Genomic DNA, 14,128 nt, shown 5'->3' on the forward strand with positions numbered 1-14,128 from the left:
CAAGAGTATCTCGTGCACAGATATTCAGGTGGTCTGAGCCATTTAAAAATGGTGTGGAAACAACAGAAGATGGAGCAAGGCCTGGGTGTCCATTTCAGTGCATAACGAGGATCTCATCGCAAAATTCAGAGAATGAGTTAAGATCATTGTGTGACTGTGAGAATGGGAAACAATTCGCCACATGCGGCTTGAGTACTCAACACGAAGCAGTTGGTTCCTGCTTCATGACAATGCATCAGTTCACTGTGCAATAGCTATACAGGAATTTTTGGCCGAAAATAAGTGTGTGTGCTCCATCATTCACCCTACTCATCAAATTTGTCCCTCTGCAACTATTTCCTTTTTCTAAAACTGAAGTTACCATTGAAAGGGAGAGTCTTTGACGATGTTGGAGACATCAAAAGGACTGTGACATCGACTCTTCGAGGCATTAAAAAAAAATTGCAAAGATCATTCCAGATATTGCTCGATCGTATCACTCGTATCAATTTAGAAGGAATGTACTTCGAATAAAATACATGTACTATTCAATTGTCTTGTTTCTACTTTGTGCAATAAAATCAGTCTCATTATTTGTCGGACTGTACTCTCTTCTGACAACTTACAAGCCTCAAATAATGTTACAATAAACTTTCTTCAGATTTTTAGATAGGCAGATTTAGGCAAAACCAAAAAATTTCGAAAAAATCCAAACAATGTTGCTAATTTTAAAGGATGCAAGATACAAATAACGACTAGGTCTTAAAATGATGCTGTGCCTAGGCACTTGAATAGAACATCACAAACTTCTGGACACCACTGCACTGGTCTATTTGCGAAGTGCCTATTGCAACAATGGGTGAATTTGAAACTAAATTTCGAACACTTGACTTTGTGTCATTCTTAGTGAATGTGTGGTTACAAATGTTTGCAATTATATAAGAGGATCAGAGGTTCAAACTCAAAGACAATAAAATTTCTTTGTAAAGCTGAAAGGTCACAGGTCATAGATTTATGATATAAAGAACCAGCTCAGCTATGGCAGCGAAGCATGGACACTAAAGAAAGCAGATAAAAGCAGAATAACGGCTTGTGAAATGTGATTCATGCGAAGAACAGCGGGCTATACTAAATGGGATCTGAAAAGAAATTGTGAAATTTTAAAAGAACTAAAAACTCAACCAGTTTTAGATTACAATGTTCAATATCAGTCTAATTGGAAACATCATTTGGAAAGAATGAGTAATAGTAGACTCCCAAAGGCAATTTATAATTATGTACCACATGGCCAAAAATCTGTGGGTCATCCTGCTAAGAGATGACATGAAAATTTTATGTGAGACCGTAACAGGCCTTGTGGCCTAACACTTGTCAGGCAGAAGAAGAGAAGAAGAACCATATATCTGAATGAGAAGGCTCTTTCGACAGAATTAACTTTTCATTTCTTCGTCTACATCAAAATTTACTCTGCTAATCAATATCAGCACTAATCATGCTAATATCAGAGGTAACAAAATCTGTCTAGAAATTTATCATAATGTCAGACTAGTAAAGTCCAATATCTTTGTTGACTTTATCTGGAGTTATCAGTATACATCCAATACACCTACCTCAGTACACACAAAAGTGCAGTCCCGAATCTTGCCACTGGGCACCAAGAAGAAGTACTGTGGACTTAGTGCATCATGACTCAAATCATAGATCTTCACAAAGTCTGCTGTCACGAGTGCAAGCTGTGTTTGTGAGCCTGGAAGCCACAGGGCACGAATGATAAAGTTGCCTGTCTCCAATTGTGGGTGTAGAACCAAATGATCTGCCACTGAGCCACTGCTGCTGAACGTTAACACATGGCAGTCCTGTTTGAAAAGCATTCAAGTAAAAACTATGCCCACAATATAAAAAGTACAATTTGTAACATGTTTACAGTAAAATCCCTCGTAACAGGCACCCAAATAACCGGCAATACCAAAACAACGGCACTTTTGACTGGGCCAAAAAAAAAAATTAAATCTGCTACACTGTCACAATCTAGGCTGTCAGTTTTGCCACATTAGGAAGGTTGCACGAACATTATTTTCAGTGAATATTTGAACCTAAAATTAGTGTATTATTTTTGTGTGATATATTTTAATAAAGAAAATCCACACAGTTTTTATGTTTATTTAATTATGTTCAGAACATCAGTAGACATCAGTATTGCCACATTAGGAAGTTAGCATGAACTTTCGTTATCAGTGAATATTCGCTTTCGTTTTCAGTGAATATTCGAACCTAAAATTAGTGTATTATTTGTATTGTATGATGTGTTCTAATAAAGAAAATCCACACAGTTTTTAATGCCCATTTAGTTATGTTTGGGGCGTCAGTGTTACCACATTAGAAAGTTCACATGAACTTTCATTTTCAGTGAATATCCAACCTAAAATTAGTGTACTATGTGTGTTGTGTGATGTGTTTATTTAGTTATGTTAATTTTCAATGAATATTCGAAACTGGAATTAATATATTATGTGTGTTGTGTGATGTGTTTTAATAAGGAAAATCTACTCAATTTTTATGTTTATTCAGTTATGAGCAAGTGATAGAGAAATAAGCTTCCCATGGCTGCAGTTTCAACATTTGGCACCAAGAAACACGAACTTTTGTTTGTACATATCAGTATTTATTCAATTATTCAGCATAATCTCGTATCTGGAACTAGCCTGGTCCCTTTGGTGCCGGATAAGAGGGATTCTACTGTACTTCAAAACATACATAGGATTCTTCACATGTAAGGTGATTTTGGTCCTCAAAAGGACATACTTGAGAATTGTGATGGGCTTGCTGAAGAAGCATTGTACTTTTAGAAAGCTTATGAACTGGGTGAGAAACCTTCTATTAAGATTTTATAAGCCAGAAAAAGAGAAAACCAAGAACATAATTCATCAAGCCTACAAAAATATAAATTAATTAGTAGCATAAATGTGGATTGTGGATAAATTTCTGAAACTGATTCCAGTTTGTTCATGTTTGTTTAGTTACACCATTCTATGTAAAATTAGTATAAAATGGCTAAAGTATTCACTGTTAAACTAACGTTACTTCTCTCCAGTTAAATTTTATTCAATTCTTTTATTCTAAACTATATTTTTACATGTTAGAGATTAATTCCTGCCTGAGTTGATGAAAGAATGGCAAGAAAATGTGCACTAATTAAATGTTAAGACTATAATTTCGACTCCTCTGTTGTAACAAAACAAGAGACAATGATTACAGAAATCACCTTAAGGCCACAGACAGCCAGAAAATCTTCATTCCATTGATTTCCAGTTATGGACAACACTGTGAAAGGAATTGGTGCAGAGGCCAGTCTAGTTAAAGTCAGTTTCCGTTTGGATGAGTCAGCTTGCTTCAACAGAGCACTCAGTTGCAGAACTGTGATCTTCCCTTTTTCGTGAGACACTGCTGCATAAAAAAAATCATTAAACAATTTTGACAGTAAATATAGCATTCCACAATTGTCAACAGTTTTAATTAAATTATTCAAGTTTCATACGTTCTATAATTTCATACATCTCATTTAAAAAATTTGGTCCTTACCAAGGTGCTGCCTCTTTCCATGTGGAGAAGACAAGCAACACATAGCAACTCTGCGTATCATGTGAGCTGAAAGTAACTGTCTTATTGTCTGGCCTTGATCGCCTGAGTAATTCATGCGAACGTTTTCAAATGCACCTTCTTGTGATCCTAGTGTGGGAACCTGTAACAAATTATATTTATGTTTCACCTATAACTATTTAAGATCTAATTCAATTGGATTTCAAATTAGTGGTCTCAAGAAATTCCAAACGTCTTTTGTCAACAGATGTTCTAAAAATTTAATTTTTGTTACTAGTATTATAGAGACCCATGGTTACTGAGTATGCGCAGTAACTTATAATTGAAACTTGGAAAATTCAGGTCGCCCAAATTTTGTTTCTGGGTCTGTACCCATGATACTATCAACCCCAATTTCAAATCTAGCAGGTAGGTTAGGATCATTCCAAGGGATTCCTAAATATTTCTTTAATCTAATTGAATCAGGAATTTGCAAAAGAGACCAAGTCCCTATCTTCTGCAGATTGAGTTTATACCCGTTTCTGGCTCTCCATACACTCTTCTTGGATTTCAGCATTAAAAGGAACCAAGTTCTATAGAATGTACACATTTAAATTGTGTATCAACATGCTTGGAATGTCATACATCCAGATCCATACAAAAAGGTTTTTTGTTGTTTTCTTAAAATTTACTTTTTCGGACTTAGTTCCTTTTGCAAATTCCTGATTCAATTCTATCAATGAACTGTCTAGATAAATCATTACCCCAAATTTTTATATTGTACAATATCTTTCATTCAACAATAGCTCTATAAATATGGAACAAGTCTTTAATATCTATATTTTGCCATATAAATGTCCATAATAGCATGATGTTTTAAAAATTTCCCTCAAACAATTTGCTTTCATTACTGTTTGTTACTTCTTAAATACATAAAATAAATAGAATCTCATTACAAACCAAAATACAGTGAAACTTCTATTTTGCACCCTCCAATTTTACATTTTCCCGTATTTTACGTCATAAATTTTTTAATCCCAACTTACTGTCTATAACAACAATACAAAGATTTTCTAGATTTTACGTTTTCCTCAGCTTCACGTGGGAATTTCTGTGCCTTGCGACACATTAACCTCGACTTTGCACAGAATTTGGCAATAATGTAAAATGCCACTTCCCACAAACTGTAGTATGACCACATGCAATGTGCAGGTGATGTCATGTTAGATGCGAGATGCTACCATTAACTCCTCTGTTCGTTTGTCATAGAATTGCTGTTGTAAATAGAGAAAAGAAACTCTTGTACTGACATTAAATACTGTTATAGTGCTTGCAGTCAAGTCAAAGTGTATACTGTAATGGCTGCAAATCCAGCGAAAAGTGCGAAGTATTCTCAATAGTGGAGAAAACTAATATTCTCGCTAAAGTTCATGCCCATATTGGTAATTGCATTTATTTAGCAGCAAGACTTAATTAATCCATGTCAATGCAAAATACAATTGTGAAAAGTCGTGCTGAAACTGAGAAGAGTTTCGCAAGTTGTGGTTATTTACCAAGGAAAGGAAGTCATTAAAAACATCGCAACTAGAAGAACTCGAGAGTGCACTTTCGACATGGTTTAAAAAGCTCAAATGGCAAATGCTTCAATCGATAGCATTCATTTAAAAGAGAGAGCATTATACATCGCTGCCAGACTTAAAATAAATAATTTTAAAGTATCTAACAGTTGGACTGATCATTTTAAGAAATGTCATAATCTCGTCCACCAGACTCTTTCAAGAGAAGTGATAGTGTGAACCTCAAAATAGTAGAAGAATGAAAGAGTCAATTCCAAAAGCAGGTTGAAGGTTATGACCTTAAGGATATTTATAACACAGATCACACTGGCTTATCTTTTAATCTGCAAACAAATAAGACCCTGACCTACATAGATGAACCGTGCGATGGAGGGAAAAAGTCGAAGTAAAAAGTGACTGTTTCGCTTGCTTGCAATGCAGATAGTTATGATAAATTACATCCATTGGGCATAGGGAAATATAACAAGCCATGCTGCTTTAAGGAAATTAAAACGTTGCCAACCAAATAAGGCTAACAAGTTCTCCTGGGTGACAATGACAATATTTGAAGAATATCTACATCAACTGGATTGTCACATGGGTGCTAAGAATAGAAAAATTCTTCTCTTCATTGACCAGTCTGCTGCCCTTAGAAATGTTAAAGTAATATTCTTCCCACCAAATTGTACCAGCTTGCTACAAACTTTGGGTCTGGGTAAAATCAAAGCATTCAAGTGTCACTACAGAAAGAAGATGGTAAGGAAGACTGTTGCTTGGATAGATGATGAAATGCTTGAAGATGCCATCTAAGCTGAGTTCAAGCATCATTATGGCAATGCAATACATTGCAAAGACTTGATGTAGATAATATAATTGCTCCAACCATCCAGAACTGCTTTAGGAAATGTGGTTTTGTTGTTCAAGGCAGCTGCAATCATGATGACAATGTCTTCACTCTTAGTAATCAGAAGGGACATGACTAGGAATCCATTTAACTTAAGAGAGTGAAATTTGAAGACTATGTTGTTTGTGATGACAGTATTAATATAGTATACCATCAAAATACATGTCCGCCAAGCCTCTAAATACATCCATCTCGAAAAGCTATACAACAGGACATCTAAACAGTGGGCCAGCAGCATTCTCTCCACTCCTGATTGGCCGAGAAAAGAAGCAGTGGCCATATTCTGCCTCCATACTGGCCATGATTGTCTGGCAGAATACCTTCATTGTATGGGAATTCTACCAGAGCAAGCCTGCAAATTTTGTGGGCTTAAAGAAGTAATGAACAGAGATCACATCCAACTCTGCCCAGTCTTAAATAGGACAACAGAAAGTGACTGGTACTGGGAAGAGAGAATGCTCATGGGCCAATAATGAGTATATTTCTGCTTGTTCCACTTCCAACTTTTATTGTATCTAGTGTAGTTAATATTGTGCATTGTTTTCAGTGCTCTTTCTTCTTTTTATTGCTTTTTGGGTCAATGTCACCACAAAGTGTACCTGCCATTAGAATAAATAAATAAATATTTGTGAAGTGCAAGATGTTGACCAGATGATGGATGCTGCACTCGATGATGCCAATGATGAAGAAGATGACCAAGATATGCGTGGAAGATGTAAATAGAGAACTTTAATTTCTTACATTCCATGTAAATTTTGTGCGGAATAATAGTAAACATCTATATTAACTGCACAATAATACATAAAGTTGAACATCTAATTTTTCAGATTACAAAAAATGCCTTCTGTGTGCAATGCAGAAAACAAAAAGTTTATCTTTCTACATGGAAACATAGTAAAGGATTTCTTTTGTGTATGCCATTTGAATGACTGTCCAAGAAAAACTACAAAAATAAATATCATTGGAAACATGATAAAGAAATTAACTGTCGCAAAATGAACATATATGTTTATAAATTTAGAATTCTGCATTCAAGTATAAAAACTATGCACTGCAAAAAGGTCTTTTTTCTTTTCCTGTGCATGTAGATATAACACTGAATACATTTTCTATTTGCATATATTAATCAACAGTTTACGATACATTATATTTAAACTTTTGAAGAGAAAAAAAATATGAATCGAAAGCACTTTGAAGAACGAATATAATATTTAACTAGTGATTATCAATTATCAATTCATTTGCTGTTTGGAATAAGCATTTCCTCAAAATATATGTAGATTACAAAGAAAAGTAATAGTGTACTAATGTAAATCTAGAGGCAAAAAGAAAAAAGAAAGAAAAGTACTTCCAGCAGAAAACTTAGAACTTTAACTAGAGTATTTTCCAGGTCAATAAAAATAAAATTACATGCAAAATATACATTATTTACACACCATAAGCTGGTCTGTATTCTCAAAATGTTTCTCCAGTGTGTGTAACTGACGCAGAGCAGTTTGTGCCCTCTGGTGACATCCGACAGGACTGTGCCTCTTGCATGATGTCTCAACTGCAGGCATTAATATTTTTACTAAATCCAAAAGTGATGCCACCACTGAACTGTTGGAGATGTGGCTCATCAGAATCTCTCTCGAACTCTCTGTAGAGAACAAAGACTTTTGTTAACAGCATATACATGTGTAAGAAGTTTTAACATCATAAATCTATCACTTCTTTACATAGCATGTCAAAGAAATAGAATGATGAAATATTGAGTTCTGCAATTACGTGTGCAAATTTAATTTCTTCAATATTTTGAAACTACTTGCATGTTTCATTTTCTTAGTACTGCTGTTCGAGATTTCGAAGGTTTGCATATTCTATTCTGTATTATGCTTACTATAAAAATATATGATTAAACATAAAAGATCCAACAGGTAGAGGACTCTTTCAGGACTCAAACAAAAACACTGTGAATATGGAAACTATGCATGGTTACAAAGTATCAGTGAAACATTGAAATTACAGAATAAATAAAACATGCTATAAAAATAAAAACTAATAAAATTGTTAAAGACAAGAGTAATAGAATTCTAAATGACGATATGTAATAGAGAATGTCTAATGAACAATTTGAAGAAAAATTCAGATTGAGAAGACAACTCTGTGATCAACTCACTCACAATAAGAATGAGAAAAACTTACGCAAATTGTTTAAAATATATATTTCTCTTTTTTCTTGTCAATATTAATAAAAACTACTTAGTATTGCAGATTGCTAAACATATGTAAATTCACTTCAAAATCCTGAGATCATTAGTTAAATTTAGTTGTACTAAGAAGCAATTACAGCTAGTCAGAGTGTTTAATTAGTTTCAATACTTCGGTAAAGATAACAGATTCTGAAAACAGATATATAAAATCATCAATTAACAATTCTTACAATTCTTTTGTCAAAATTGGGGAGAAAGGGTACTAGAAAGGCTTAAATGAAGACATAATATCAAAACCGAAATTCAAAGTGTAAATTAAGTTATGAGGGCTGTTTGAATTTTAATCTTCCACCATCATTGTTAGGACAACAATTAATGAAAATTAAATACAGGGTGCAGCAAAGGAATCAGACGGTTTTAGAAGGTCATTTACTGGGCAACATGAGGAATTATGGATATTGATCGACTGTTGTTTGTTAGCATTTTTGATGCCATTTTGTATAATCATGGAAGTATAGAGCTCGGAGCATCGTGCTTTTATTATTGAGACATTTTTCATGAATGGTGATTCAGTTGTGAAAACCCAGAGTGCCTTTCGTCTCCAATTTCATGTTGGCCACCACGAGCCGTTTCTGCTCGTAATACCATATTGAGATGGGTACAAAACTTTTGATTATCAGAATCAGCTTGCAAGAAGAAACATAAAGTTATTATGATAGCAGGAAAAATTTCTTGCTGGTTATATTATAATTTACAATTCATGATGGAAAATGTTCAGCTAAGCCTCGTGTTAATAACAAATATCAAAATATGATTAATTATTATTCAGTCAATATGGCTTAAGCATTGTATTACATATGAAATAAAAACATATGAGAAAAAATATATAGATGTGTTACATCCTATTTAATCTTGATACAAACGTTTTCGCCCCTAATGGGGCATCTTCAGGTACAAATATAAGTATCATCTAAAATCAATTACAGTAAAAGCTTACATTTAAAACTATCTTGACTAGAATAAAGTATAGTGGTTATATTATGATTAAAAGATGGGAGTTTCCATATATATATATCAGGGTTGTTGTAATTTAACCCGACCCAAAAAAACCATATGGGTTTTTTAAAAAAAAAAACCCCTTCAATAAAACCCAACACAAAACCCAAAAAAACCCATATATTTATTTCTCGTAATTTAATCAACATACAAAATATTACAAAAAGATGCATCATATTTATTTATTATAACAATTTGTCAGCAGAAGTTATTAATTAGGTAATGTTTCATTATAAAGGAAAAATTACTTTCATCAACACGGTGTTTTATTGTAGAATGGTATTAATATTAACTACATCACAATTCAGTCCTTCTTAACATGTAGAAATCTGTAGATCTTCACTAATTTCTCAGCTTTTTCCTCTCCTAACTTATTTCTTAACTTTGACCAAACAAGCCCATAGGTGGAGAAGATTCTCTCAATGGATGCAGTGCTGGCAGGGCAAGAAATTAAACTTTTCACAAAGCTAATAAATCCTGTTGGCAAGTTCCCCTTTTTTGTTGTTTTCAATTCCATTATTTTCCACCATTTTTTGGACTGAACTGTTGTACAACTGCGTTAGAAAACATAGTAGCAGGAAAATAATCAGAATCAGCAATCCTAAAAGACATAACACTTGTCACCCACTCTGGATGAATCTCTGTGAGCCAATTTTCTGCACTTTCCTCTTGATCTGCAGTTATTCTTGCCCCTCTGAATCTTGGATCTAACATATTAGCAAGATAGTGGAAGGGCAGGCTGCCAACTTAAGAATATTTAATAATAATTTACCAATCTTTGCTTATTTAATTTACCACTTTTTGCTCATGAAGTAGTTCTTAGAATATGTTGGTGTTCTGAATCACTTAGTCACGAAATTGAACTATTTAATACCCATTAGAGAAAAACCCAAAGAAACCCATAAAAACCCAGTAAAACCCACTGGGTTGGGTCTTTTTTTAAATACCCGGGTTTTTCTCAACCCTGATATATATACAATCAATAATGCATAATTTGAAAGGATGAATGAAAATCATAGATGATTAAAATGGCTAGGTGCTACAAATCAACAGCGGGCACAATGTGTTCTTTGGTATGCTAAATTTGAGAGTGTTAAAAGAGTTCAAAGGGAATTTCGACGTGAGTATGGTTTGCGTAATGTAACTAAAGATGATTCCATAATGTTGTGGTATCGAACATTTGTAGAAACAGGTTCTGTGTTAAAAAAAAAAACATGCAGGAGGTCGCAGGCAAAACCCAGTATGAGAAGCAGCTATCTCTTGGCTTGGCCTCCAAACTTCCCAGATCTAACCCCTCCTGACTTCTTCGTGTGGGGTTTTGTTAAAGACATTGTCTATTCACAGAAACCCAGGAACATTGATGATCTGAGAGTAAAAATTACTCAAGCTTTTCAACAAATCACCCCTCTTATGTTACAACAGACATGGGCTTAATTGCATCACCGTTATGAGTTGTGCAGAGTGCGCAATGGGGGTCATGTTAAGCTCTGAGGAATCTCCCATCTTTCAGTGTTGTATGCACGAAGTTTTAACAAATAAAGTTCAGTAGTAAATATATTACGGTGTTTTTATTTTATCCATACCCAAACGGATCACCCTGTAGAATAATTTATAATGAGGAAGCTAACCTAGATGAATTATAGAAAGAAAGAAAGAAAGAAAAGACAACATTTGAGAGACAGTTCTAGAAATGAAAGAAAATAAACTTCATAAAAAATTCTTATGAAAATACTTGCCTAGTTGTTTGGCCAAATTTGCAAGTCGTTGCCGGTCTCGTGTACCTCTTTCGCTTGCATCAATATTGACTGGAGATGAGGGCCGACGTCTCAAAGAGCTTGGAAGCATCTGCTCCATACCAAATGTGCCTGGTGTACTGGTAGACAATGCTTGAGTGATATGCTGTTCGCTTGACTGTGGACTACGTTTTACTAAAGCCTGTACATAAATTATTGTAATAATGTATCACACAATCTTCTTTAATATTTCTTCCTCTCTCTCCCAATGGCATAAGTATTCACATGAACATCAATAAACCATGCATTCCCTTCTTTAGGCTTATGAGGCATCAAAACTGTGGATCACTTTGCCATCTGAAACAATGCCTGCAGTGCAATATGTGAAGATGAATTTTCTTTACAGAAAGAGTGATTATATGAGGAGCAAACAAATGGACACGTCAGGTTTTGAAAGTTTGCTCCTCATACAGTTATATAACTATGATGATGATCAATGAAGAAATGACGGAATGCTAAGTGATGAAAGAAGATCCCAGAGTAAATCTGCTTTAAAAATGTCTTTATCTACCATGAATTTCACATGGGTTCACTGAGATTTGAATCCATGTCTCCAGCATACTGACACTAGCCATTTGGTTCAGGGTGAACTTATCTACTTAATATTGGTTGGTACTTATTTTTAGAGCAGATAGTTTATCAATTAATTCCTACGTCTTTCGGTATCTAAACAACTATATTTCAAATGTTCCCAACTGAGAAATGAAATTCAACATTGCAATACTAACAATGTTCTTGGTTGATATTATCTGAATGTATTGGAATCAATCAATCAATGACAAAATCAATTCACCAACCAATTAACCTACTTGATACAGAATTGAAAATGATCTTAGTCAGTCTTCTGTATTATTAACAATTACTTCTAAACAAAATTATATTCCTAATTCAATAGTAACATCAATAAATTGACACGTACAAGATTGTATGACGTTTATATAACCAAATGGAGACAGACCAGAAGACTAAATATTTACCTACCTGACAAGTTCCATCATCTTTGGCTCCACAATCACAGAAGAAGTTTCCATATTTAGCATAAGTGATATCATGTCCTCTGTGACACACACGGGCACACACTGTGCATACACCAACACCATCTACCATTTTGCAAGTGTGGCAGTGGTACCAGTGTTGATTCATGAACTCTCTCTGGGTTATTGTGAAAGTGCAGAGTTTATTACAAAGACTGTCTTCATCCTGAAATCACGAACTAAATTCAGGTTAAGATTCTCTCCACTTATTTAAATAAAAATTCACTAATTACGCGAAAGACCACTTGCAAGAATGTTGTGCTGTGAAATGGCAAGAATGTTTCTCAATACTGAGTATACATAGTATATCTTTGATGAGACGAAGTGTACGAAAGCCATGTGACATATGATTAAGTTTTGAAATTCTGAATGAATAAATTATACCTAGGTCACTCAAATAAGTGCTACAAACCAATATCTCTTAAATGGATCAATAATGAATTTTATTTTCAGCCCTTAACAAATTTAGGTAAACTAACAGCTTAGTAATTATTACTTCAGTGTCTTTACCTAATATGCTTCGAAATTTCAAATGGGCTTTATAAATTATTTTCAGAGTTTCTTGCTTTATGCTTATTTTTAGAGTTATGAAAATACTGTTATTGTGATAAATGCAATAAAAATAAGAAGTGTACTTTTTGCTCCTTTTTTTCAAGATTTGTTTTTTTTTTTTCAAGTCCAACCCTTTGAATTATTGCGAATTAATGTTCTAATAGATATTTCGAAAAATGCATAATCTTTTCTAATTTAAATTTGAATATTTTTTTCAAATCTTGTTTCATTCTTCAGGACACAGCCAGGAACATAATTTTTATAGTCTAGCATATCGTGAACAGCACATGTACAATAGTGATATTTACTTATGTCTGCTACAAAGCACGTGAACTTGAGAGTATAACTGATACTTTCTGACATGGACATGAATATCATTCCTGGGTAGGGGTGAAGAGAGGCACCAGCTGTTTGTAATATTTCGATTATTAATTTTTAAATTACAATAATTGCCAGTTGCTATTTAAACATACATGACACTGTTAATCAAAATGAGCCATCCTCAACACTTCTCTTTTTTTTTTTAACTAATGGTGAGTACTTGACTCATATGAAAGGCGTAACTATACACTTTTTTTTCCCCCTCAGCTTCATGGTTTTTGTTCGGTTTTGTCTTTTTTTGGTAATATAATTGAAACTACACTTATTTAACTAAACACTGTAACAGTGATCAGGTATCTCCACTTCCATTTAGGCTACACTATCTTATTTTCATTTACTTCTCTCTAATACATAAAATAGCAAAATAGGTTTTAACTGCTATTTCTTCAAATAATTAATGCCAAAAAATGCTATTTTTTAACACATTTCCTATACAGTAAAACCTCTCTAAAACGAAACACAATCGTTCCAGAATTTTTTTTTCAGTTTTCACAGGTTTTCATTTTACAAAGGGTTGAGTTTTGGCAAAACTAAGAATAGAATAGACTACTGCATTATGCTCACTGTAGGAAGAAATTAAGAAATAATTTGAAATAAAAGTTACTACAGTACATGCAAAGTGAATTTTATTTTCATAATTATTAACTTACGTAATTGCAACCTCTCTCTCTCTCTCTCTCTCTCTCTCTCTCTCTCTCTCTCTCTCTCTCTCTCTCTCTCTCTCTCCCTCTCCCTGCGCCCTAGTTTCTTGGCCCCAACATTTCTTTTAAAGTGCATTGCCACGACTTTTTTTGAAGGAAACACTGTAGGATTTCCATCGCATCCTGCATCAATTCAGAGTGTAAACTGCACTCTGATCTATAGATTGTGTAACTGAAGTTGTGTTCGATGGAAAATAGATTAACTTCACATTAGACAAATCAATCCTTGGATGGTAGGTAGTATTGTCTAAAAACAGTATGACCTTACGAACTTTATGTTTCATTTCTCCATTAAAATTATGAAGCCAATCTTCCATGATAGAACTGATCATCTAGGCTTTTTTATTAAATCGCACAGTTTTACTTTATTCGCACTGTTATTTAACTCCACAGTCTATTATATA

General features: G+C 34.0%; 1 protein-coding gene across 5 annotated transcripts in view; it reads right to left on the bottom strand.

Annotated features, from left to right (window-relative positions):
• poe (E3 ubiquitin-protein ligase-like protein poe) overlaps window positions 1-14,128 on the bottom strand; it is a 214,135-nt gene that overhangs the window by 134,370 nt on the left and 65,637 nt on the right. For 4 of the 5 annotated variants that reach the window (XM_069839627.1, XM_069839626.1, XM_069839629.1 and 1 more), the window contains exons 29-34: window positions 12,038-12,256; window positions 11,000-11,198; window positions 7,452-7,654; window positions 3,559-3,718; window positions 3,242-3,423; window positions 1,590-1,835 (exon numbers count right to left, since the gene is read on the bottom strand). In XM_069839627.1, coding sequence (XP_069695728.1) covers window positions 1,590-1,835; window positions 3,242-3,423; window positions 3,559-3,718; window positions 7,452-7,654; window positions 11,000-11,198; window positions 12,038-12,256 — 1,209 coding nt within the window. The remainder of the gene's footprint in view (window positions 1-1,589; window positions 1,836-3,241; window positions 3,424-3,558; window positions 3,719-7,451; window positions 7,655-10,999; window positions 11,199-12,037; window positions 12,257-14,128) is intronic. The other variant, XM_069839628.1, reaches the window with a different exon arrangement.

This window comes from Periplaneta americana, chromosome 11 (assembly GCF_040183065.1).
Source record: "Periplaneta americana isolate PAMFEO1 chromosome 11, P.americana_PAMFEO1_priV1, whole genome shotgun sequence".
In the NCBI taxonomy this organism is placed as follows: Eukaryota; Metazoa; Arthropoda; class Insecta; order Blattodea; family Blattidae; genus Periplaneta; species Periplaneta americana.